The sequence below is a fragment of the Rattus norvegicus genome, chromosome 2, assembly GCF_021556685.1.
Source record: "Rattus norvegicus strain SHRSP/BbbUtx chromosome 2, alternate assembly SHRSP_T2T, whole genome shotgun sequence".
NCBI lineage: Eukaryota > Metazoa > Chordata > Mammalia > Rodentia > Muridae > Rattus > Rattus norvegicus.
In genome coordinates this window covers 116,808,558-116,835,521 of record NC_141535.1, presented here as the reverse complement: position 1 = coordinate 116,835,521, position 26,964 = coordinate 116,808,558, and the positions used below count along the sequence as shown (strand labels likewise).

The 26,964-nt window shown below is 43.1% G+C and overlaps 1 protein-coding gene and 1 pseudogene across 1 annotated transcript in view; both read right to left on the bottom strand.

Moving 5' to 3' along the window:
- Positions 1-10,322: 10,322 nt before the first annotated feature.
- Positions 10,323-10,448, bottom strand: LOC120101231 (small nucleolar RNA SNORA70; annotated as a pseudogene).
- Positions 10,449-13,286: 2,838 nt separating this feature from the next.
- Positions 13,287-26,964, bottom strand: part of Ndufb5 (NADH:ubiquinone oxidoreductase subunit B5) — a 14,318-nt gene continuing 640 nt past the window's right edge. The window contains exons 2-6 of the mRNA NM_001106426.1: positions 21,795-21,883; positions 20,499-20,565; positions 18,986-19,047; positions 16,318-16,424; positions 13,287-13,825 (exon numbers count right to left, since the gene is read on the bottom strand). Coding sequence (NP_001099896.1) covers positions 13,705-13,825; positions 16,318-16,424; positions 18,986-19,047; positions 20,499-20,565; positions 21,795-21,883 — 446 coding nt within the window. The 3' untranslated portion in view covers positions 13,287-13,704. The remainder of the gene's footprint in view (positions 13,826-16,317; positions 16,425-18,985; positions 19,048-20,498; positions 20,566-21,794; positions 21,884-26,964) is intronic.

Below are 26,964 nucleotides of genomic sequence, written 5' to 3'. Positions count from 1 at the left end.
AAATATCACTGTTTGCAGATGATATGATAGTATACTTAAGTGACCCCAAAAGCTCCACCAAAGAACTACTAAGCCCGATAAACAACTTCGGCAAAGTGGCTGGGTATAAAATTAACACAAACAAATCAGTAGCCTTCCTATATACAAAAGATAAACAGGCTGAGAAATAAATTAGGGAAATGACACCCTTCATACTAGTCCCAAATAATATAAAATACCTCAGTGTGACTTTAACCAAGCAAGTGAAAGATCTGTATGATAAGAACTTCAAGTCTCTGAAGAAAGAAATTGAAGAAGATCTCAGAAGATGGAAAGATCTCCCATGCTCATGGATTAGCAGGATTAATACAGTAAAAGTGGCCATTTTACCAAAAGCAATCTACAAATTCAATGCAATCCCCATCAAAATTCCTACTCAATTCTTTATAGAGATAGAAAGAACAATTTGCAAAATCATTTGGAATAACAAAAAACCCAGGATAGCTAAAACTATCCTCAACAATAAAAGGACTTCTGGGGGAATCACCATCCCTGACCTCAAGCAGTATTACAGAGCAATAGTCATAAAAACTGTATGGTATTGGTACAGAGACAGGCAGATAGACCAGTGGAATAGAATTAAAGACCCAGAAATGAACCCACACACCTATGGTCACTTGAGTTTTTACAAAGGAGCCAAAACCATCCAATGGAAAAAAGAGAGTATTTTCAACAAATGGCGCTGGTTCAACTGGAGGTCAGCATGTAGAAGAATGTAAATCAATCTTGTACAAAGCTTAAGTCCAAGTGGATCAAGGACCTCCACATCAAACCAGATACACTCAAACTAATAGAAGAAAAAGTGGAGAAGAGTCTCGAGCTCATGGGAACTGGGGAAAATTTCCTGAACAGAACACCAATGGCTTATGCTCTAAGATCAAGAATCAACTAATAGGATCTCATAAAGCTGCAAAGCTTCTGTAAGGTAAAGGACACTGACATTAGGACAAAAGGGCAACCAACAGATTGGGAAAAAATCTTTACCAATCTTACATCCAATAGAGGGCTAATATCCAAAATATACAAAGAATTCATGAAGCTAGACTCCAGAGAGCCAAATAACCCTATTAAAAAATGAGTTACAGAGCTAAATAAAGAATTCACAGCTGAGGAATATCGAATGGCTGAAATGTATCGGAAGAAATGTTCAATATCCTTAGTCATCAGGGAAATGCAAATCAAAACAACCTTGGGATTCCACCTCACACCAGTCAGAATAACTAAGATCAAAAACTCAGGCGACAGCAGATATTGGTTAGGATGTGGAGAAACACTTCTTCATTGTTGGTAGGATTGCAAACTGGTACAACCTTTCTGGAAATCAGTCTGGAGGTTCCCCAGAAAATTGGACATCATACTACCTGAGGACCCAGCTATACCTCTCCTGAGCATATACCCAAAAGATGCCCCAACATATAACAAAGACACGTGCTCTACTATGTTGATCGCAGCCTTATTTATAATAGCCAGAAGCTGGAAAGAACCAAGATGCCCTTCAACAGAGGAATGGATACAGAAAATGTGGTACATCTACACAATGGAGTACTACTTAGCTATCAAAAACAATGACTTTATGAAATTCATAGGCAAATAGATGGCACTAGAAAATATCATCCTGAGTGAGGTAACCCAATCACAGAAAAACACACATGGTATGCACTCATTGATAAGTGGATATTAGCCCAAATGCTTGAATTACCCAAGATGCACAGAACACATGAAACTCAAGAAGGATGACCAAAATGTGAATGCTTCACTCCTTTTTTAAAGGGGGAACAAAAATATCCATAGGAGGGGATAGGGAGGCAAAGTTTGGAGCAGAGACTGAAGGAACTGCTATTCAGAGCCTGCCCCACATGTGATCCATATATATACAGCCACCGAAACTAGATGGATGAAGCTAAGAAGTGCATGCTGACAGGAACCAAATATAGATCTCTCCTGAGAGACACAGCCAGAACATATCAAATACAGAGGTGAATGCCAGCAGCAAACCACTGAACTGAGAACTGGACCCCAGTTGGGGGAATTAGAGGAAGGACTGAAGGAGCTGAAGGGTCTTGCAATCCCATAAGAATAACAATGCCAACCAATCAGAGCTCCCAGGGACTAAATCACTACCCAACGACTATACATGAATGGACCCTGGTCTCCAACTTCATATGTAGCAGTGAATAGCCTTGTTGGGGCATCAGTGGAAGGGGAAGCCCTTGGTCCTGCCAAAGTTGGAACACCCAGTGTAGAGGATTGTTGGGGGGGTGTAATGGGGTCGTATGGGTAGAGGACACCCATATAGAAGGGGAAGGGGTGGGGTTAGAGGGCTGATGGATGGGGAATAACATTTGAAATGCAAATAAGAAATACCCAAATTAATAAAAATGGAAGAAAAAATAAGAAGAAAATGAAGATCAATACATCATTATTTGCAGATGATAGAACAATATACATAAACGATCCCAAATATTCTACCCAAGATCACCTACACAGCTGATAAACACCTTCAGTGAAGTAGCTGCATTCACATTAACTGAAAATAGTCAGTAGCCCTTGTGTACACAAATGGCAAATGTGCCGAGAAAGAAATCAGGGAAACACCATTCTCAAGAACCCCAAATAATATAAAATATCACAGGGTAACTCTAACCAAACGAGTGAAAAACCTGTATGACAGAAACTTCAGAGAGTGGAAGACGTGAAGAAGATGCCAGAAAATGGAAAAACCCCCATGCTCATGGATCAGTAGGATTAACATAGTAAAATAGCTGTCCTTCCATGAGCAATCAATGCAATCGAATCAAAGCAAATGATTTCAATGCAATCTCCATCAAAATCCCAACACAAGCTTATACAGACCTAGAAAGAACAATACTCAACTTCAAAACAAACCAAAAACTTAGAATAGCTAAAACAGTCCTATACAATAAAAGATATCACCATCCCTGATTTCAAGCTATACTATACAACTATAGTAATTAAAATTGCATGGTATTAGCATAAAAACAGGTTGAGAAATGTAATTGAATTAAAGACTCAGATATAAATTTCCCTACCAATGGCATCTGATTTTTGATAAAGCCAAAAATATACATTGGAAACTAGATAGCATCTTCAGCAAATGTTGCTGGTCTACCTGGATGTCAGCATGTAGAAGAAATCCAACAGATTTATATCTATCACCCTGCACAAAATTCAAGTCCAAATGGATCAAAGATCTCAACATACAATCAGATACTCTGAATCTGATAAAAGAGAAAGTGGGGAATTGCCTTGAATGTATTGGCACAGGAGACAACTTCCTGAAGGGGAAATAGAATAGACTTTGCAAGTGGACTGGGGTGATAGGTGATAGAAACAGGAGGGTTCAGGTGGTGGGGGTGGGTCTGGTGGAGAGAGACGATATTCAGAGAGATGACTGAAATGGAGAGTACACATAGAGGTGATTAGAAACCTAGCATAGTAGAAACTCCCTGAAGTCTATGTGAAAGACCCTAACAAAGTCTCCTAGTAATGGGGACATGATGCCGGAACCAGCCACCTTCCGTAACCAGCCAAAATTCCTAGCAATGGCACTGGGACAGCAACCCAACCACAGAACCTTGGACCTACAATATGCCCTGCCTGTAGGATGTGCTAGGATGAGTGTGGGAAAAACTTGTTGGAGTGGCCAACTAATGACTATGCCACAAGAGAGAGCCCACACCTGATGCTTTGTGGATGACCAGGAACCAGAGGCTGGTTAGCTCAGAGACCCCAGGATAGATCCAAATACAACTGGCAAAAAAAAGTCAGTGTAATTATTCCTAATGCTATTCTGCTATACTCTTAGATTGGTGCCTGGTCCAATTATCATCATTCAGCAAGTGACAGGAGCAGATTCAGAGACCCATAGCCAGACAACAGGCAAAACTAGGGAACCCCTGCAGAAGTCTAAGAAAGGATTCTAGTAGCCAGCAGGGTAGAAGACACCATGAGAATGTGATCCACAGAATTAACTAAGCAGGGCTCACAGGGGCTCCCAGAAACTGAAATGACAGCCCTGGAGCCGGAATGGATCTGAGCACGTCCTCTGTATGTGTGTCGTGGTTGTGTCGCTTGGTGTAACAGTGGGAATGGGGGATGTCTTTGACTTTTCTGCCTGAGCTTTGGACCCTTTTACTCCTACTGGGTAGCAGTTATGACATAGAATGCAGTGGCAGGTGGGGGTAAGGTGTACCCGGGAAGACCGTGCCAAGGTGTCCCCCTGAGAAATCACACCCTGCGATAGACTTGGTTTAAGAAAAGTTTATTTGGGGCTGGAGAAATGGCTCAGCAATTATGAGGTCCTGAGTTCAAGCTCAGCAACCACATGGTGGCTCATAACCATCTGTAATGGGATCCCATGCCCTCTCCTGGTGTGTCTGAAGACAGCTACAGTGCACTCATATACAGAATAAAATGTATAATAAATAAAAAAATAAGTAATATATTTTTTAAAAAGTTTATTTGAAGGAAGAGAGTAAAGAAGGATAGAGGCAGACAGATGGGAGCAGAGCCATGAGGGCAGAGAATGGGGAGTGGGGGCAGAGAAGGACCGAAAGAGAAAAAGAGAGGCTGGCTGGAAACACATGGAAATGGGGTGGGGAAGCTGGGGTCCTTTTATATGCTACTGTGGTTGCCATACCTGGTTCATACCAGGTGGCAGCAGGCAAGCTATGGCTGGAAGGAGCCTAGTGGAATTCCCTGTAACACAACATTCCTCCCTTTTTGTTTAATTAAAAATGAGGGGCTGGAGAGATGATGGCTCAGTGGTTAAGAGCACTGACTGCTCTTCCAGAGGTCCTGAGTTCAACTCCCAGCAACCACATGGTGACTCGCAAACATGGTGTGTCTGAAGATAGTGACAGTGTACTCATATAAATAAAATAAATAAATATTTTTTAAAAAATGAGGAACAAGGACAGGGGTAATGGTGTACAGGAATGAGGTTGTCATGTTGTTTAGACTACTTCCTGCTAATGTCTGGGAGACCTTCTGTCTTTGGGAACCCTAAGATACTGGTGGTCATGTCCCGGGAGATCTGCTGTCCAGCCAGGATCTGTGGCTCATCTGTGACTAGGAAAGTGCAGTCCCGGTTGGAGCAGTCTGTAAGGCTAGTGTGGAGCTCCTGTGGGTATCTTCTCTGAAGTTGTCCTGGATGCAGATTTTGAGTAAACACCTGCACTTGGCAGGATGCTAAAGCACATACACCTATTAGAAGCGAAAATAAAGTTAAGTAGGTTAAGGAGAAAAACACTTTCCCCCTTAGGTGTATTTGAAACCTTTAGGCCCATGTTCTTAGTAGTTGGAGGAGGAGAGTCCCAATGCCAGGGGAGTGGAGAGGAATCCCACCCTCTGAAATAGGCAACTGGTGGGAAAATTAGGCTACTGATTTATGGGTTTGCTGTAAATTGCCTTTACTATGGTGAAGTATGTCCCTTGCATCCCTAATCTCTCGAGGATTTTTTTAAATCATGAATGGATGTTGGGTTGTATCAACATCTTTTCTGAATCTAATGATCCTGTGTCTTTGTTATTCTAGCTGCTTGTATTATATGCTTCATTTATTGATATTCATATGCTGATATTCATATGATGTCCCTGCATCTCTAGGATGAAGCCTACTTGATTATGGTGGATAATCTTTTTGATGTGTTCTTTGATTTAGTTTGCAAGTATTTATTGAGAATTTTTGCACCTATGTCCATAAGATAAACTGATCAATAATTTACCTTCTTTGTTGGGTCTGTGTGGTTTAGAGTGTAATTGTGGCCTCATAAAAAGAGGTAGGCAGTACTTTTTTCAGATTCTATTTTGTGAGATAATTTGAGGAGTGTTAGTATTAATTCTTCTTTGATGATCTGGAAAAATGCTATGCTGAATCCATTGGCCCTTTTGATTTGGAGCTTTTTATTTCAATAGAAGTGATAGGTCAGTTTAAATTGTTTATTTCATCCTCACTTAATTTTGGTAGGTTGGATATATGAAGAAATTCACCCACTTCTTTTAGGCTTTCCAATTTAGTGGAATACAGATTTTTAAAGTATCTGGATCTTCTATCTTTTGGTTAATTCGGCTAAAGCTTTGCTGATTTTTTTTTTTTTTTACTTACTCAAAGAATCAATTCTCTGTTGCATTGATTCTTTGTATTGTTTTTTGTTTCTATTTCTTTCATTAATTTCAGCCCCAAGTTTGATTTATTACTTCCCATCTGTTCTTTTTGGTCATTATTTCTTCTTGTTTTTCTAGATCTTTTAAGTGTGTTGTTATTAATATGAGCTTTCTCCAGATTTTGGGGGTGGGGTGGGGTGGGGGTGGTTTTGGTGTTTTTGTTTTGTTTTGTAGTTGGTGGTGGTGATGGTTTGGGGTTTTGTGGGCTTGGGTTGTTTTGTTTTGTTTTGTTTCAAGACAGAGCTTAGCTGTCCTAGAACTATCTATATAGTCTAGGCTGGAACTCAGAGATCCTTGTGCCTCTACCTCCCAAGCACTGGAATTAAAAGCATGCATGCACCATCACCACCTAGCTTTTTTTTTTTTTAAATGTAGGTATGTAATGCTAATAACTTGCCTCTTAGAATTGCTCTCTTTGTGTCCCAGGAGTTTGGGTATGGTATGTTTTTATTTCCATTCAATTCTAAAAAGTTGTCAATTTCCTTCTTAACTCAATTTTCATTCAGTAGTAAGTTGCTCAGTTTCCTTGATTTCATATACTTCCTGTCGTTTATATCCCACTTCAATCCATGGTAGTCAAATAGGATGCAGGGTGTTATTCCAATTTTCTTAAATCTGTTAACATTTGCTTTGTGTCCTAATATGTGGTCAAATTCATAAAGTCCCATGAGTTGCTGAGAAGAAAGTATATTCTTTAGTGTTTTGTGAAATGTTCTGTTATGTCTGCTAGAGCCATTTTAATTATGGCATTTAACTCCAGCATTTCTGTTTGTCTGGATGGCCTGTCTACTGGTAAGATTAAGGTATTGAAATCATCCACTATAAATGGTCCCCAGTTGGTGGCACTGTTTGTAAGGGATTAGGAGAGTCTCTCTCTTGTTAGAGAAGTTGTGTCACTGAGAGTAAGATTGAGGGTTCCAAAGTTCAAGCCATTCCCCCAGCCCCCTTCTCCCTGATGCCCCATAACCAGGTGGGTTCCAAAGTTCAAGCCATTCCCAGCCCCACTACTCCGACGCCCCATAACCATATGTACACTCTTCAGTGCCATGCCTGTCTGCCTGCTCCCATGTTCCACGCCATGATGGTCATGGACACATCCTCCAAAACTGTAAACTTCCATTAAACGTTCCCTTCTATAAGTTTTCTTGGTCATGATGTCTCCTCACAGGAACAGAAAAGTAACTGAGACACTGTGTTTAAGCCAATGTGTGATTTTAGCTGTAGCAGGGTCTCTTTTATGAATTTGTCTTTGTTGTTTTGTGTATGCTACATAAATGTTTAAAATTATAACATCTTCTTGGTGAACTTTTCTCTTTAATGAGTATGTAATGTTCTTTCCAATCTCTTCTGATTAGTTTTGGTTTAAAGTCCATTTTTTCATACATTAAAATAGCTATAAAACTGCTCATTTCGGGAAGGGGAATAACAATCAAAATGTAAATAAGAAATACTCAAGTTAATAAAGAAAAAATAAAAAAATAAGTGCATACAAAAAAAACAAAAACAAACAAACAAAAAAACCCTTCTCATTTCTTGGGTCAATTTGCTTGGAATATCTTTACATCATTTATCCTGAAATGATGTCAGTTCTTGGTGGTAAGGTGTGTCTTCTAGATGCCACAGAAATATGGATCCTGTTTTCTAATCCAATCTGTTAGTCTTTGTCATCTTAATGGGAAATTTATAACATTAATATTGAGTTATTAATGAGCAGTGTTTATTGATTCCTGTTATTTGGTTGTGTTGGTGTGGAGTCCCGTGTCTCCCCCTCCCCCCTTTTGCTTAATTGTTCTGGGATTTTTATTCATTGCATCCTCTTAGACTGAAGTATATCTTTTGTAGAGTTGTATTGGTGGACAGAAATTGCTTAAATTCCCTGTGAAATGACTTTCTTTTTCTGTCCATTGTAACTGATGGTTTTGGCGGGTAGTCAGGGCTGGCAACTGTAGTCTTTCAAAGCTTACCGAACATCACTCCTAGCCCTTTTGTCTTTCAGAGTTGTTGAGGTCTGAACTGTTACTGTGTATTGTAATGCTAAATTCTGAACTTAAGGTCTAGGCCTATGAGTGAATTCTCACGATTACAAGCTTTTATTGTGCTATTATTTAAAAATAAGGAATTTTGTTCCTTATTTTAAAATTACTGGTTAAATAAAATTGGCTACAGCCAATAACTGGAGGGATTAGAGGTGGGCAGTTTAAGAGTTACCTGATTGGGTGTGGAGGAAGGAGGGAGAGGAGAGACCATGAGAGGAGAAGGCACCATAAGAGGAAATATACCATAAGCACATAGTCAGGAGAAACAGCAAGTATTTGGGGAACACTGCTGGGAAGATAGTCAGACCAGTAGTTAGAATTAACTGCCAAAGCCAGATAAAATAACCATAGCCTGTCTTAGTAATTTGTAAGTTGGTTGAGGATAAGCTTAAATTTGTTGTACTATATAGTCTCCCTTGAAAAGTCAGACATTGTTCTAATGGGCCTGCTTTTTATGTGATTATTTCTATTAACCTTGAAGTTTGTAATATTCTTTCTTTGTTCTATACATTTAGTGCTTTGCTGACCATATGTTTATTTTAGTTAGGGTTTTATTGCTATGAACAGATACCATGACCAAGGCTACTCTTGTAAGGACATTTAATTGGGGCTGCCTTGTAAGTTCAGAGGTTCAGTCCAGCAACAGCAGCAAGGTGGGGAGCACAGCAGCATTCAGACAGACATGGTGTAGAAGAAGCTGAGAATTCTATATCTTTATCCAAGATATCCAGAAGACTGACTTCCAAGCAGCTAGGACAAGGATCTTAAAGCCCATACCCATATTGACACACTTCCTCCAACAAAGCCACACTTCCAAATAGTGCTACTCCTTGGGCCAAGCATATTTAAACCACCAGTTATAGAGAGTTTCTTTTCTGGTCCTGTCTATTTGGTGCTCTTTATGCCTCTCTCAGAGTTAAGGATAGTATAGGTTGGGTTTTCAATTCTGAACCTTTACTCAGAAAGCACAATGTGGTGGTTTGAATAAGAAGGCCTCTCACAGGCTTGTAAATTTGAGTGTTTAGAAAGGGGCACTACCTTCTGGAACAGGTATGGCCGTTAGAGAAAGTATGTCACTAGGGGTGGGTTTTGAGGTTGCAAGGGCCCCGAGTCAGACCCAGTGCTTCTCTCTCTGCTGCATTTGGATCCTGATGTAGAACTCTCAGCTCCTTCTCCAGCACCATCAGCCTGAATGCTGCCATGCTTCTCTCACCATGCCGATAATGGATTAAACCTCTCAAACTGTAAATGATCCCCAATCAAATGTTTTAGTTTATAAAAGTTGCCTGATCATGGTGTCTCTCCACAGTAATAGAAGACTGAGAGACATTTCACCAGAGGGATGTGAAGCCAGAAGCATTTCTTCTATCAACACTCCCCCAAATCAAGATGCTCTAAAGACTGTAAACCTGTATGGAAGAATAAAATATAATGCTAGGATATGCTTTTTTATTTAGTACTATTTAAGACTGTGCTAAACCATGACCCATATCTAACCTAGGGGGTATCTAGTATCAACATAGAAGTCCAGTCAGCTGAGTGAGCAGCCTGATAGACATTTGGCTGCCACTGAAGAATACTAACAATTGATGACTCCATTAAGCATATCCCCCATTTAAATACATATCAGTATATAGCATTCTAGCTTGGTCCAGGACAAGACCAATGACCTCCCTATGATGATGTAGTGTACATCATCATAGCTACTGGCAGCACCTTCTTGCTTGTGATGAGCTGCTGAGAGTGGAAGAGTTGATGGTAGGGACCAGTGAGAACTTCATCTGGAAAAGGGAAGCCAGACACCCATCACATGCATGCATGCTGACCCGGCACGTCTTAAGGGAGACAGTCAGTATGTAATAATGAAGGAAGACTGCAGACAAGAGCTCAACTCACCAGTGACTGTCAGCTCCAAACCTATGAACAGTCTGCCGGTAGAGTCTGTCTCTCTGAAGGAGTAAATGTTGTCTTCTTATTCAGTGGGTGTCTCACTTAGCATCTGGCTATCAGGCTAGACGTCATGTTCCAGGCAGGAGAGCTCCCAGTAAGCATTACTATCCTCTGAAAATCTAAGGTTCCTAGGGACAAACTCATGAAGCCATAGGCTGTGTGCATCACCAAGAGTGCAAAGGCCTGCAGCCATTGCACAGCAGGCCCCATGAACAAAGGTTACTTAAGTGGCTGCAGAGTGTTTGAGCTTCCTTTATGGGTGATAGTCACTCCCTTGATTATCTTTTTCTCATAGATTTAACCCCATTATGAAATTTGCCAGTTCAAAATATGTTCTCCACTTTTGATCAGCTCCCTCACTATCCCGACCCCAATCCCTCCCCCTTTTTTTTTGAGATGGGGTTTGTCTGTGCTGTTCCTGATATAAGCCTAATTTTAAAGTCTCTGCCTCTGTCTCTGTCTCTGTGTGTCTCTGTCTCTCTGTGTGTGTGTGTGTGTGTGTGTGTGTGTGTGTGTGTGTGTAAAATACAAGTCACAGCATACATATGGAGATCAGAAGACAATGTGCACTTTGTTTTCTTCCACCACAAACCTGGGAGTGCTCAGTCTGTCTGTCTAATCTATCATCTTGTTTTTGCAGAGCTGGGAACTGGATGTAGGGTTTTCACTACATCTTATTTTTCAGTCTATCACTGAACCTGGAGCTTGATGCCTAGCTACAAGTAGACTGGCTGGCCAGTGTGCCAGCAGGATCCTCTTGGCTCTGCCTCTTGGTCCGTGCTGGGATTACAGACACTCCATCCAGCCCATTACAGATGCATGCCAGTGGTTAGTTATGGCATAACAGGACCTACCTCACTGAACGTTTGTCCATCCAAAGGAGAAGGTCTTACAAAACAGGCATGCCCCAGGTACAGACAAGGGGCTTCCTTCCTAAGCTGGCTGCTTCCTTACTGGTGTTAGTGTTTGAACCCAGGCCTTCAGTTGACTAAATACACACTTAGCTCAGAGCCACATCTGTACTCTCCAGGTGTGTTTTGACTTTTGGATCCTTTTAGAATGCGGGTGTAGGCCTGAGGATTTGGAAAGACAGCAGCGTGCTGTACACACGAAGCCTTGGTCTGCTCTGCAGTGCTTCCCACCCCCGCCCCAAAACAGTCCCCTCCAAAGGACACGCCTTTCATCAGATGTAACCTAATGTGACTTATTCAACATTTCAAAGCCTATTATCTTAAGTTTAAGTGAGGATAATGGTGTGTGTGTGTATAGCAATGTTGTAAAGAGTTATAATACTGTAAGTTCTTATCTGTTACACAATAGATTTAACAGGTATTTCTAATAGGATTGTGTTCTTTCTGTGCTAAGTTTTCTTCATATTAGTAGAACAAAAGGAATGGTATGTTCCTCGTACTAGTAAAATGGCAAAGGGAAACTGAGCAGTGTAGTGGCGAGCTGAGTGGAGCAGAGGGAGAGGAAACTATAGTCAGGATGAGAGACAAAAACAAAACCACAGTCCACAGAAGAGAATGGTATCTACAGATCCAGCACACCCATGACCTGCTCCTTCTTTCCTATTTCTCCTACAAAATGGTTCACATAAGCAGGGCACAGACACCTATGTCCTTCTCTCAGTCTGTAGGCAGAATTGTTAGACTGCACAGGGAAGGAAGCTTCAGGACAAAACTTTGGGGCAGTGAGGTGTGACCAATCCCTTCTGAGAAAACAAGGAGCTACAAGCTCTCCAGAAGACCTTAGCGGAGGTCAGGTGCAGGCAGCCTGACAAGTGGGCCTGTGGCCTTTCATTTCTTCTGTTCCTTTAGGCAAGGACAGACACCTTCCTATTTGGCCAAGGACAATATTTGGAAAACTGGTTCTGGGTTCTGCCTCTCCTCACAGTGACTGGATGCCACCGGGACACCAGCTCAGAAAGGTGGCATCTGGAATGGGTGGGGTCTGCAGTCAACCTCTTCTCTCCAGGGCGTCAGTCACCAAGTCGAGAGGAGAGTGAAGCGGAATCAGGGACAAATAGGGTCCATGGAACTGAAGACTGGTGAGGAATAGGAAAGAAAAAGCATAAAGGGGCTCCTGCGGCCGGTGCAGAGGGTACCCAGGGTCCTGGACCCTGCAGCTGCTGTGGCAGAGATGTCAGGGCAGCACTCCGCTCCAATGCTACAGCTCAGCAAAACTAGCCAGTCTCAGACCATCCTTGGTGAAATGACTTGTGTGCTTTATTCCATGTGGACAGGACTACATGAGCCTTGGGATTGGGGGAATTCTATTGGCTGATGCTCTATTTGCATTGGGAAGACTATGACGGACTACTTGCGACCACCTGGTTGGGGGTCTCTGGGCTGCATGCTCCAAGGCATGTATGGAAATGGGAGGGAACTGGTTTCACTCCTGCCAGTCTCGAGTTTTGAGATTTCCAGGTTTTGAACTTGCTGAACCCTGGCAGTCATGCCTATTCCTCACAGAGAACCATGAGCTTCAATCTACACAACCTGAGTTCGCTGCACCGTTATGAGGAATGAAGAACAGATGCAAAGAAAGGCTGTCCTGAGTTGAGAAATAGCAGATACTGGACATGAGAACTTTCTGTGAACACTGAACACATCTGAAGTCTCCAACCATCTCTAAAGGACAGCAAGGGGATGTCATATGAGATGGTGATGCTGGAAAGGCTGTGGAGGAGCCATGTTTGGCTCATGACAGTAAGGGCTTGATAGACAGCAGGCACCAGTTAGGTTTAACCCACACCTCATGCAGTCCTGGAGCCCCAGCCCAGGGCTGCTGTGCAGCACGCTGCCATTTGTCCCAAATCCTCAGCCTACTCCGGCATTGTAAAAGGATCCAAAAGTAAAAGCACAGCTGGAGTGCAGATGTGTATTTAGTCAACTGAAGCCCTGGGTTCAAACACTAACACCAGTAAGGAAGCAGCCAGCTTAGGAAGGAAGCCCCGTCAGTGTTTACAAAACAGTACTCTAAGGAGGTCCAGCTACTGTGCCTCAAGTGTTTGTCTGTTTGTGGTTTTAAAGAATAATAGCATGCACCCCCCAAAAATAAAGCAAAACGCTACAGGATAAACTCTAAGACTCGTTTACTAAAGACTAGTCTACTAGTTTATTTATTCTAGTGCTGATAATTTTATATGGTTAGTTCAGTATTTCTTGTGAAGTTAAAATTCCAAGTAGTCCCAAGTAACCCCACCTGCAATGGCAAAGATCACAGTTCCTGAATACTCACTCACAGGACCTCTGCACCGTCTCCCTGCCAGACGAAGGTTATCAACAGTGTCACTTTAGGAAATCACAAGTTCCCAGGCCTCTAGCTTTTATTATTGCCCTGTAAACCGCAACAGATGAAGCTGAAAGGACCAAGAGAACAAACGCATCACCTGAACCACATGAAGAAACAGCCACAGAAGCTTGTGTGCATCCGAGTGAAAATACAGAGTATTTATTCCTTTCTTCCCACTAGAGGAACAGACGAATCATCAGTTGTCAGGAGTTGATTTTGGAGAATAATCAATGAACTCCTTTTCAGGGGTTGGATATTGATACCAAGGTCCATCACCCCGGGCACGCATCAGTCTTCGAACCTCCAGCTCCTTTAACCTGTGACAAAGGGAACAATAACTGTGGAAATATGGACACACGAGCAGGGGCAGCCACTACAGCAGTCAGCACACAGGCTCTTCAGATAACAGAACAGAACCACCACAGGACAGAGATGCCTTCACAGCTGACAGCCTCACTGCTCACCGGTCTAATACACTAGACACGTAGCTGACTGCCCGTGCCTGTGCATAATAGCCAAGAAATGGAAGCAGCCTAGCAGTCCATCAACAGTTGAATGGATAAAGAACATGTGGCACATGTACACATGGAATGCCATTCAGTCACAAAGAATGAAATCATGCCATACGCAGAAAAACGCATGAAGCTGGAGGGTATTGTGTCCTCTCCTATGTGGAATCCAGATCCCACACATACTGACACATACAGATATACACAGGACCCCAGTGGAGAACTACTGGGGGCACAAAGGGCCCAATAGGAGAAAGGAGAACAGGAAGAGAACAGCAGGAAGGAGGAAAAGGATAAGAAAAGATAAAGGGAGGTAAAAATGAGTAAAATATATCTTTATGAAGATGTCATCAGGAAAGCCATTAATCCATACACTAAAAAAATTAATGAAAGAGAAAACAGTGCCACAATCCCAAAGACAGAGTTAATCACTGTATACATGATAGCCTGGCACAGCCAGGCACATGGAGGCAGACATCTGCTCTACATACAAGCCAACTTGGGAATGGTGACTTTTATCATCTTGCTTATGTAGTCAAAGCAACACTTACATTGTCTCCACAGGCCCTGCTCCTTGGCTTTGTGACAAGCCTGCTCTGTCACCCCACCCTTCCAATGTTAATACAGTTGGCCACAGAATGCCTACCAATGGGCTATGTGAGGTCCCGTACTGCGAGGTGATACTGTCTGCCCATACTGCTACTGTCACTGTTAGGAAGAATTTATCCACAGGAGGTAGAGTCTCCTCACCAGCATCACACTCAATAGCCCACACTAGATGTTCAGTTGTTAAAAACAGAAGAGAAAAATCAGAACCAAAAAAAAAAAAAAAAAAAAAAAGACAAAAACAAAAACCCATCAACCCAGAGCCCCATGCAGCTGACATCATACGTCTCTACTCTGAGTGATCTCTACAGCACAAAAACGCCTTCACAGTTCCACAGGCAAGGCCAACCCTTCTCCACGAAACCCCTGGCTTCCCAAACCACATGTATTAGTCTGTATGACCAGTAGTGTACAACTACATAATTCACTTCCTAAGCATTAGCCAGCTTTCCAACCTTACTTGTGAGACTAGACCTTTGTAGCTGTGATTTAAAGTTTATTTATTCATCTCTTCAGAAAGGGCTACATGCTTCTTACTCTTAAATATAACTACACAAAATGTGTAAATGTCATAATTAAAGAGTTCATAAAGTTGAGAGAGGGGAACAGGGAAGAATTGAAGTGGGGAGAGGAAGGGAGGCAGAAATGATGTAAATAATAGTACTCAGGTAGAAAGCTCTTATAGAAATTAAAAAATTAAATTAAAACCAACAATAACAATAACCAACAAGATACAGCCAAGAACTCCAACAACCAAGGCTAAGGGATGGCAGTCAGTAAAATGCTGGACTTGCAAGGATCTGAGTTCTGCCCAAACCCACGTAAAACCCTCTGGGCCCACATGAATGCTGAGGAGGTAGAAACCAATCCTGGAGCTTGCTAACCAGCAGCAGCCCAGTTACTTGACAAGCTCCAGGTCAGTAAGAGACCCGGCCTCAAAATTTAAAAAACAAAACTAAACAGGTGAATAGAGACTGAGGAACAATACCTGAGATGATTCTCTGGCTTCCATAGGTGTCTATGTACACAGAGACACATACAGACACATACAGACACACACACACACACACACACACACACACCTGCATACCAAAAAAAAAAAATCAAAACCAAACAAACACAGAAATAAAAACCCAAAACTAATAACACACCATGGCTGAGAGAAACACAGTACTCAAGGCATGTTCTTCTCAGGAAGAGCATTAACTAAAGGCACAGGCTAAGCAAGGTTCGTAAGAGGGCTGTATCTGCACTCACGGAACTTAATACTAAAAACATTTTCTCTAGAAACAGGTCCACAGGTTACCCATGGTTTCTAGTTGTTATACAGGGTAGTCTCTAATGATGTGGGATGGAAGAAAATCAGGCAGGGTGTGGAGTGGGCTGCTGTGTGCACACAGTAGCTCGTTTAAGAATTTCTTTCCAGGGCTGGAGAGATGGTTCAGCAGTTAAATGTACTTGCTGCATTCGTGTCTGGTGGCTCACTCCAGCTTCAAAGGCCTGATGCCCCTTTGACCTCCATGGGCTACACCCACAAGGCAGACACATACACAGACGGACACATATACCCAGAGCCATTTGAGAGAGAGAGAAAGGGGGAGAGGGAGAGGGAGAGGGAGAGGGATAACAGTGTCCTCCTTCGCACAGACATCCAGGCTCTGAACCTGCGCTATTCTTCCAGCCCCACTCCCTACCGTAAGTCGGCCTTTTCAGACTCGATCTGGAGGATAGCCAGGGTCTTTTCATAGTTCTTTTCAGGTCCATCGTAGAAAGTCCGGGCAATCCATCGTGATATTGGATGCTGAGAGGAAAGTTGTTTCAAATCAGTTACCCTCTGAAGGATTCTTCACATTTCTGCTTGACCTCTGTCTGAGATAACTAAAACATTACATGCCAACAACTTTGATGTGCTTTAAGTCACTCTGACCACTGGGCTCACTCACACTTTTGAGATAAGCACCTAAATGGCAGCTCAAGAGCAAGGTGGGAGACAAAGCAAATTCTACTCATCCAAATGCAAAGATCTTTCTACCAGGCTGCAGAAATTATACTTATGCTTATTTAATTTAACCTATAAAACAACTTTTTTTTAATGAGAAAAGTACCATGAATCGTAACTTATTAAAAATACCATGGGCCAAGAAGTTAGACCGCAGGGAGACAAATAACCCTATTAAAAAATGGGGTTCAGCCCCAGTGAACTAGTCTATGGGGGGAGGGCGGCAATGGGGGGAGGGTTGGGAGGGGAACACCCATAAGGAAGGGGAGGGGGGAGGGGGATGTTTGCCCGGAAACCGGGAAAGGGAATAACACTCGAAATGTATATAAGAAATACTCAAGTTAATAAAAAAAAAAAAAAAAAAAAGAACATGCAATTCTTTCAGAGGACCAGAGTTCAATTTCCAGCACCTACATACATATGTCTAAAATCATAAAATGAAATAATAAATGAGAAAATTAACAAAAAAAAAAATGGGGTTCAGAGTTAAACAAAGAATTCACAGCTGAGGAATGCCGAATGGCTGAGAAACACCTAAAGAAATGTTCAACATCTTTAGTCATAAGGGAAATGCAAATCAAAACAACCCTGAGATTTCACCTCACACCAGTGAGAATGGCTAAGATCAAAAACTCAGGTGACAGCAGATGCTGGCGAGGATGTGGAGAAAGAGGAACACTCCTCCATTGTTGGTGGGATTGCAGACTGGTACAACCATTCTGGAAATCAGTCTGGAGGTTCCTCAGAAAATTGGACATCATACTACCTGAGGACCCAGCTATACCTCTCTTGGGCATATACCCAAAAGATGCCCCAACATATAAAAAAGACACGTGCTCCACTATGTTCATCGCAGCCTTATTTATAATAGCCAGAAGCTGGAAAGAACCAAGATGCCCTTCAACAGAGGAATGGATACAGAAAATGTGGTACATCTACACAATGGAATATTACTCAGCTATCAAAAACAATGACTTTATGAAATTCGTAGGCAAATGGTTGGGACTGGAAAATATCATCCTGAGTGAGGTAACCCAATCACAGAAAAACACACATGGTATGCACTCATTGATAAGTGGCTATTAGCCCAAATGCTTGAATTACCCTAGATGCCTAGAACAAATGAAACTCAAGACAGATGATCAAAATGTGAATGCTTCACTCCTTCTTTAAAAGGGGAACAAGAATACCCTTGGCAGGGAAGAGAGAGGCAAAGATTAAAACAGACACAGAAGGAACACCCATTCAGAGCCTGCCCCACATGTGGCCCATACATATACAGCCATCCAATTAGACAAGATGGATGAAGCAAAGAAGTGCAGGCCGACAGGAGCCGGATGTAGATCACTCCTGAGAGACACAGCCAGAATACAGCAAACGCAGAGGCGAATGCCAGCAGCAAACCACTGAACTGAGAAAAGGACCCCCATTGAAGGAATCAGAGAAAGAACTGGAAGAGCTTGAAGGGGCTCAAGACCCCATATGTACAACAATGCCAAGCAACCAGAGCTTCCAGGGACTAAGCCAATACCTAAAGACTATGGACTGACCCTGGACTCTGACCTCATAGGTAGCAGTGAATATCCTAGTAAGAGCACCAGTGGAAGGGGAAGCCCTGGGTCCTGCTAAGACTGAACCCCCAGTGAACTAGATTGTTGGGGGGAGGGCGGCAATGGGGGGAGGATGGGGAGGGCAACACCCATAAAGAAGGGGAGGGGGGAGGGGGATGTTTGCCCAGAAACCTGGAAAGGGAATAACACTCGAAATGTACATAAGAAATACTCAAGTTAATAAAAAAAAAAAAAATACCATGGGCTATAAAGACAGCTCAGCAGTTTAGATCACTCAATGCTCTTGCAATGATCCGATTCCAGCACCCACATAGTGGCTCAGAACTATGGGTAATTCCAGTACCGGGGGATCTGACACCCCCTTCTGGTCTCCGAGCACACATGTGGAGTGCCAAGCACACATGTGGAGTACTGAACACACATGTGGAGTACCGAGCACACATGTGGAGTGCTGAGCACACATGTGGAGTACTAAGCACACATGGAGCACATTCATACATTTTTTTTTTCTTTTCTGTTTTTCAGAGCTGGGAACCGAACCCAGGGCCTTTCGCTTGCTAGGCAAGCGCTCTACCACTGAGCTAAATCCCCCAACACATTCATACATTTAAGCAAAACATTCAATCATATAAATAAATACATCTAAAAGGGAATTAAAATTAAGTTTCAAAAATGTATCATCTACTTGATGTGAAAAACTGACTATAAAAAGTATATCATAATTGCCTAATTAAGACATTTACCACAACATTAACAAGATACCCAATAAAAGTTTTAATAAGCTGTGTGAACCTTGTAATACTCCCAGTGTTCTGGGATGTAGCCTTCTGGGATTTCTGCGAGTTCAGCTTCACCTAGAGAGAAAAGTTGACAATGCTTGGTTAGCACTTACAGCCAGTGTCCCCAGCTCCTCACCAGGTCTTCCACCCCACCTTCAGAAGTCAGCTTCTCCATGACTCCTCTAGTGCTACCCTCCCTGGGGAAGGTGAGTCCCTCAGGAGGGACTAGTCATCCTGTAGGAGTAAGATGGGACCTCCAGCGTCTAGCAGTTTCCCTTTGTTCTTATGTAACAAGACGTAATCAAGGACACACTGTTTTTTATTTATTTTCTTTTTTTAATATTTATTTATTTATGTATGCGAGCACAGTGTCTCTTGTCTTCAGACACACCAGAAGAGGGCATCAGATTCCATTACAGATGGTTGTGAGCCACCGTGTGGTTGCTGGGAATTGAACTCAGGACCTCTGGAAGATCAGTCAGTGCTCTTAACCACTGAGCCATCTCTCCAACCCTTTTATTTATTTTCTGCTCCCCTGTAAATCTACCAGACAAAATACTCTAAGATTCAAAAAATTTCAGCATTTTAGAGTCCTGTTCAGAAGACCCTGTGTATATTTGATGCTAAGACCCTAAGATAAATTTTAATCCCCTGAGTGTCTGTGTATCTCTGTGTGTCTCTGTCTCTCTGACTCTCTGATTCTCTCTTCCCAACTCTATTTTCCTCATCTAGCTTGTCAGAGCTGACTTTGGGAAAGGAGATATGGTGGTTGAATAAGAATGGCCCCCTAGGCTCATATATTTGAATGCTTAGTCACCACAGAGCAGAACTGTGTGAAAGGATTAGAAGAACTTACAGCTCCATTAGAGTAGGCTTTGGAGTATTCCTTGTGGGAGGAAGTATGTCAATGGGGTGGACTTTGAGGCTTCTAAAGCCCCACCAGGCCTAGCTTCTCTCTCTGCTGATAGATCAGGATGTAGCGCTCCAACTGGGCTAGCACCATACAGGCTGCCATGCTCCCACTAGGATAATGGGCTAATCCTCGAAAGCTGCCAACCGAATGCTTTGCAAACACTTCCCCAACTGAATGTTTTCTTTTATAAGCATTTCCTAGATTATGGTGTTTCTTCACAACGAGAGAACAGGGAAGCTTTCAGAAGCCACCTCCTCTGTAGAAATGCCCCCCATAGGCTCACATGCTACTTTAAGGCTTTTAGGAGGTGAGACCTGAGGGAGAAAGTACTGGCCAGAAGCCGCTCGAGCCCACCTCCCTGTTTCCAGCAGAGCTTCTTTTGTTCTCTGTACCCCTCCCCTTCTCACGGTAGACCACTGTCTCTCTAAAACCCTGACAGAACAAACCTTTCTTCCTAAGAAGGTCTGTGCCATGTGTTTGGTCAGAGCAATGTGTTTGGTTACTGTATAATGTAATGTATAAATAATGTAAATGCTCACTTCCTTTGTACAATGTGTGTATTTGTTTACAAAAGCTATCATTTCATGGAATGAGGGCCGGATGAGGGACTTACCAATAAATATGTTCACCAGTGTTATGCCGATTATAACTGGGATCCCAGTCAACAAAAGGTAGAATTTCTGTGAGGAAAAACATAAAGGTTTCTCTCATGGTCTTTTCTACTTCTCCCATCAAAATTATCCTCATTTGATTTCCTTCTATCCTGACTGAACAAATATGACAATTTTGGAATCAGAATCAAATCACTGATTTCTATCATTCCTCTGATTTAGTTTTTAGACACAACTATTTAGTAGAGTACAATACGTGCAATGACTTTTGACTTCTTAGTTAAAGCAATGAGATAAAGAGAATTCTATATTAAGAACAAAGTGTGAAAACAATAGCATTTCAGCCACTGAACGTCACTGGAGTTGGTCCTGGTCACTCAGACATGTGTGATAGCACACACCAGGGAATCCAGCATTCCATAGGTGGAGGCAGGAGGATCAGGAGTTTGAAGTCAGCCTTGGCCACATAGCAAGTCTGAGACTATCCTGGGATAACAGGAGATCCTCTGCTAAATTAAAAAACAAACAAACAAACAAACAAACAGCAGCAAAGGTTAAGGAGAGGCAGTGTGCACAGTGGGGAGGAGGGGAGGGCTAGAGAGAGGCAGTGTGCACAGTGGGGAGGAGCGGGGAGGGCTGAGACTGCACACAGTGAGGAAGAGGGGGAACAGCAAGCCTCCATTTCTAAGCACCATCACCCCACCCCACCCCCATTGCTATTTTGGATCATGAGATAAAGATAAGCAGCATTCTAAACAAGTAGTATTATTTACATTCCTGCTAAATTAAGAATATTGCTTTAAAATCAACATTCCCAGATAGCAAAAAATCACATCCCAAAATAGAGCTGCTTCAGTAGAAGTCTTCCAGTGAGTCTTAGTTTTTTCAATAGCTATCTTAGGGATACAAATGACCCGCTCAGTGGCTGTTTTTAAGGTCTGCTGTTTTATCATGGTGCTGGGAGAGGACCACAGGGCCTGACGCAGACATGCCCTGAGCAGACACTGCCCACCCAATCCTACTACAGATTTATCTTTACACGTGAAGAGGAAACACAAACTGGATGTCCAACTGCACGGCCCTGAGCAGAAGGAATGGCTGGCACCTGACCTGCAGCCCCAGTGAATCCATGCTTTGACACAACTGCTCCAGCCAAACCTGAAACCATTCAGTACAAACTGGACCTTACTACCCAATCACAGTTCCCTCTAGGGAACAGAAACAGTAATTTTAAAATGGAAGACATCTAAACGGGGATTTTTCCTCCTAGACACATAGTCAGGAGCATTTCAACTCACCATTAATCTCAGGAAGCGGGCGTCATAGTATAAGGAAGGCTTGATGACAAACAGTCTCTTGCCATGGTCCCCACTGTGCCGCACAGGAGCTGGAAATGTGAAACTGTTTAACAGGACTCACAGGGGTGGGGGAGGGGTGACCCACCAGATGCATGGGAGTAATGCTTTGCACATCAGAGTAGGTAGGGCACATTTCAGAGACTGACAGGCTGTTCTCAAGTATAGCTCCCGCTGCTGCTGCTGCTGCTGCTTTTATCTTACTTTTATCCGTAAGCACATAGAAGCCCAGACCTTACATGTGTGGTACGTGTGCAGCTGCAGAGCTCCTCCCTTTAACCTACTGTAAGAAGACCGAGCGCTCACTTCAGTGCACCTTAGAGGCAGGCAGGGAGGGCAGACGATCCTGATGAGCTGCTCACTCTTGTTTCTCCAAGAAACAAGCATGCTAAAGCTCCCTAACACAGGAGGTGAAGGCAGGAAGCTGCTGAAACAAAGATGGACAGGACCAGCACTTTATCTATGCCAATCGCTAGCAGGAATTGACTATTACAGACTACAGCGAGTTACACTCCGTGCCTTGTGTAAGCTCGCCAGCATTCTACCACCAGGTTATAGTCCCATCCTTCACATCGTGACAAAATCCACTTGGAAGTCATTTCCAACTAGGAATATCCTCCTCCTCCTCCTCCTCCCCCACTCCTCCTCCGCCTCTTCTTCCTCCTCCTCTTCCTCCTCAGTTCAAAGTTCTGGAGTGATTTCAGCCTTGTTGGAAATGAGTAGAGGTGGATTGTGACTGCTAGATCCCCTCCCTCTGTCCCATCCCTAGAAGCTGCGAGGTTGGAGGCTTGCGGTCAGCACTCTACACCATCAGCTCTATGCCGTCAGCACTCTACACCCACACTACAATAGACTGTGTTGCCATTTAGAAGCTTCATAGCCGCGCTTCTGCTCAGATTCCCAATGAAGGAACTGCAAACAAAACAGCAACAGAAATGAACCTGGCCAAGACCCCAGGGTGGCAACACTAACATAAGAAAAAATGTTCCATTAATCCGAGTTTAACAGCTACAACTCCCAACTCCCTTCCTTCAGGACCATAGGACATCTATGCTGCAGGAAGCTGATGCTGTCCCATCAGATGCCACACTCCCTTTGACACACATGTGTCTGCACAACTATACTTTGGTGTCAGTATCCATGAGGAACTAGTTCTGGGTTCCTGGATACCAAAACCTTCAGATGATCAAGGACCTTAAGTAAAACAGCACCCTTACCATAACTCACACATTCTCCTATGTACTATAGTGTCTAGTAATACAGATGACAGAGAATGCCATGCAAACCACTACTATATTTCATTGTTAAGGAATAATACCAAGAAAAACGGTTACAGGAGCAATTTATTTTCCACCTAGTTTCAAACCAGTCAGCTGGATTGAGGATGCTGCTGCATGGAGGTGGAGGACCAGCTCTACCCACTACTAATCCCGTCACTTCCAACTATCCACAGATTGAAGGTGGGATCTGCCTGGATTTTGGAATCACCTGCAGCAGCTAACAGGGTTTAGGAAGTTAATTCACTAGAGCATTGGAATACGGGCATGAACTTACGAAGTATAGACCATATTACTAACACTGCAGAGTGACAAGATAAGAGACCCTGACATGTTTTCAGAAACCCCTTAAAATATGGAAGAAAGTCAGGATGATACTACAAACCATTCACCAATTCACTAAGGCTGAAATGCCCACCGTGTGCAGGTCCCCTGTGAGGCTAAAGGTCAAGATAGGTACAGACCCTGCTGGGAGAGAAAGAGTACAAAGGGAGGCAAGAGCACAGAGGGCAGCAAAGAAACAAATAAACCAGCAGGAGAGAAGAGACCCAGAGGGAAAATGCACATTCAGACAGGACAGTGGAGGGAGCAGAGGACACACGCTGTTCTCTCAGGGAAGAAGCTGGCTAGTTTGTGCTACCTGTGTTGGCTACTTCTATGTCAAGTTGACATAAGCTAGAGTCATTGGAGAATGAGGGAATTCCAGTTGAGGAAACACCTCCAAAAGATCTGGCTGTAAGACATTTTTTTTAAATTAGTGATTGGTGGGGGAGGGGCACAGCCCATTGTAGGTGAGGCCACCCCTGGGCTGGTAGTCCTGGATTCTGTATACTACATGTATGTCCAGTGTCCATGTGGGTGCTGGGAAATCAACTGATTATACATTTTTAAATAGCTAAAGAACCACTGAGGAAAGAGGGCTCTACTGATTCTACCTGAAGGGAAGATCAATGGTCAATGGGTAAAGGGAGCAGCTCTAAGTTTCTAGAATTTTGGGAGCTGAAGATAAAACTGGACTGCCTCACCCATTTTTCACGAGGTTGTTCTTGTTCAAGAATCCACAATGCAATATGGAAGTCTCGTGGCATACAGGTTGGCCTAGAGGATCAAGCCGCTTCTTTCAGAAAACCTGGTCACATGCCTATCTTCAAATAAAGGTATTCCTTCCCAACTTATCTCTGGCTTCCCAAGACAAACATTCCCAAGGTGGGCGGGGCTGGTAGCACACCACTTGAAGTTCCAGCAATCAGGAGGCAGAGGCAGGCTGAATCTAGCCTGGTCTACATAGGGACAAGTTCCAAGCCAGCCAGGGCTACATAACCAGACGCTATCTAACAGAAGAAGACAAATATCCTCAAGAAATCTCTCCTGTCCCCTAGGTTGTCTTTCTGCCCAAATCAGGCTCTAGGCCCTGAGTTCTCTTCCTGTCTGTCTCACATCTCACCCTTCGGAGCTCCAACATAGCTCTTTTCTGATTTCCCCAAATAGTGTTGGTCTCTTGCTTTTCCCTTGAGCAACACTTGATAATTTCCTTTAATGCGAAGAACACTAAGCCTAATAATTTGTTAAAGCTCATGAGGTCAGAGGACAACATATGCAGCTCACTCAGTCAGTCTGTCCAGTAAGCATCAGTGTCTGACACATTGTGGCAGGTGTTGTGGGAACATTGGTGTGGGTGTTTCAAACAATCCAAAACTGGTCTTCATTGTCTTTCTCTAAATTCTCAGTTAAAAGTACCATTTTAATTACCTGGGCCAAAAGCTCAGTCCACTTCCTAGCATCTGTCAATCTTTCATCACTTATCAACAATAATCTGATAATGATTCTAAGAAGGGCTAGTAAGGTGGCCTGGAAGGGAAGAACACTTGTTGCAAGGCTTGATGACCTGAGGTTGATCCCCAGATCGCAGAGTGGAAGGCGAGAGCTGATTCCAACAAGTTGCCTTCTGGCCTCTCTATACATAGGCACTTCAGCTGTGTCAAGGCCCCTTTCTCCACCCCAATTAGGTCCTGATCAACTTCTTCCTTCTTCTCCCAAAAGTCCCATATCCAGGCACACCAGAAAGCCCACACACTACTTCTGCCAGTTTCCCATGTTAAGGTGATTCCCATATTCATTTTACACTGCATACTCCTCACCTGAGTTCACAGTACTGTATTCACAGATCTGTTGATCCACTCTCCTCCACCCTGAGAAATATCTGTGTGTATTAGCTTTAGAATGGGAAAGGATTCAATGTTTTCTGCCCACAGCAGGCTGGAGGGTTTGTTGCTTTGGGCCTGTGGCAAAGTGCAATGGAAGTGTGTGTTAGAACAAACTGCGCACCTTCCAGTGGCTGGGAAGCGGGGAAAGAAGAGAGGCCGGTGCCTTTCAAGGGTCCCCCTTCAATGACAGGAATCTCTTGGACTGGAATTCCACCTCTCAGACCTCAATCACAACCTTCCAGCTTCTTGGAAGACTGTGCCAGGAGCACCGCAGACTTAAAGCCAGCCTGCAGTGCAGAGTCTATCAAGATCAGCTTGGGCAACTCAGTGGCACTCTGTCTCAAAACTTTAAAAAGTAAATTTAAAAAAGGAGGGCTAGGGATGTAGCCCAGAGGAAAAGAACTCAGCTGGCTAGAATATGCAAGCACTTGTATTTCATCAGCAGTACCAAAGAAATAAGCAAAATAAAATAAAAGGGTAAACTTAATGCTGTGTGTATTTTCTAATTTAGGTGTATGGTGCTAAAAATGTTTCCTACTCAAAGCTTCACAACTACTCTGTAAGATATCTCCAATGATCATCTTCCAGAAAAGGAAATGAAGGTCATGACCAAGGGCCTTCCACTGTAGCAGCCAGTAGGTGTTGACTCAAGGTTATAGAGCTTTTAAATTCTGCAGCCAGGATTTGAATCTCAGCAGCAAAGCTCCAGAGAAAAAGTGGGTGGGAGAGGGGCCTAACAATCTTTCTGGGATGCCCAGGGAACTGGTGGGAGAGAGGAAAACCTTCAGGGAGCAATGGCAGATTTTGGGAGATTGGAGAGAATGTTTCTGGATTTAGGGTAAATTTTCTTGTTCCTCTGTATTGGACAAGGCAAACTGTGTGTCTCTAACAAAGAGGATTAAATGAACTGACTACTTAAAATGGCACCTGGCACTTAGCAGATGTTCAATAAACCCTGCTACCATTATTGCTGACTTAGTACAGCAGCACATGATTTTAAATATTAAGTCAGGTTCCTCATTTGTAAAACATTGAAAAACACTGAATTTTCTTTCCTTAGTCTCTGAAGAGAAAAAACAGATGGTACACTAAGCAGGTAGTGTTGCTGTTCACTCTTCTAGAAAGCAGAAGGATCCAGGGTCAGGCTCCTGGGCCCTCACTATGACTGCCCTGAGACCTGAGCTCTCTACTCCTCTTAGGCTCCATTCTGAGAGCAGTGGTTCGCAAGGTTCCTAATGCTGCAATCCTTCATTGCAGTTCCTCATGCTGTGACAGCCCCCCCACCATAAAATTATTTTCATTACTACTCCATAACTGAAATTTTGCTGTTATGAATCATAATGTAAACATTTGTGTTTTCCTATGGTCTTAGGTGACCCCTATGAAGGGGTCGCGACTCGCAGGCCGAGAACCACTGCAAGATATTAAAGATATTAAAGGCACGACTGCATTAACATACAGCAGATACAATTTGGACTGAACTCAACATTACATATTCACTCACACTACAGTCTTTTAAAAAAACATAAAATATTTTCGTGGACTTCTAAGACATCGTGAGCTTCACGGACACTGTTACTACTGTGCCTAACTGGGCAGTCACCTGGAGCCTTTTTACCCTCGTGCCTAGAA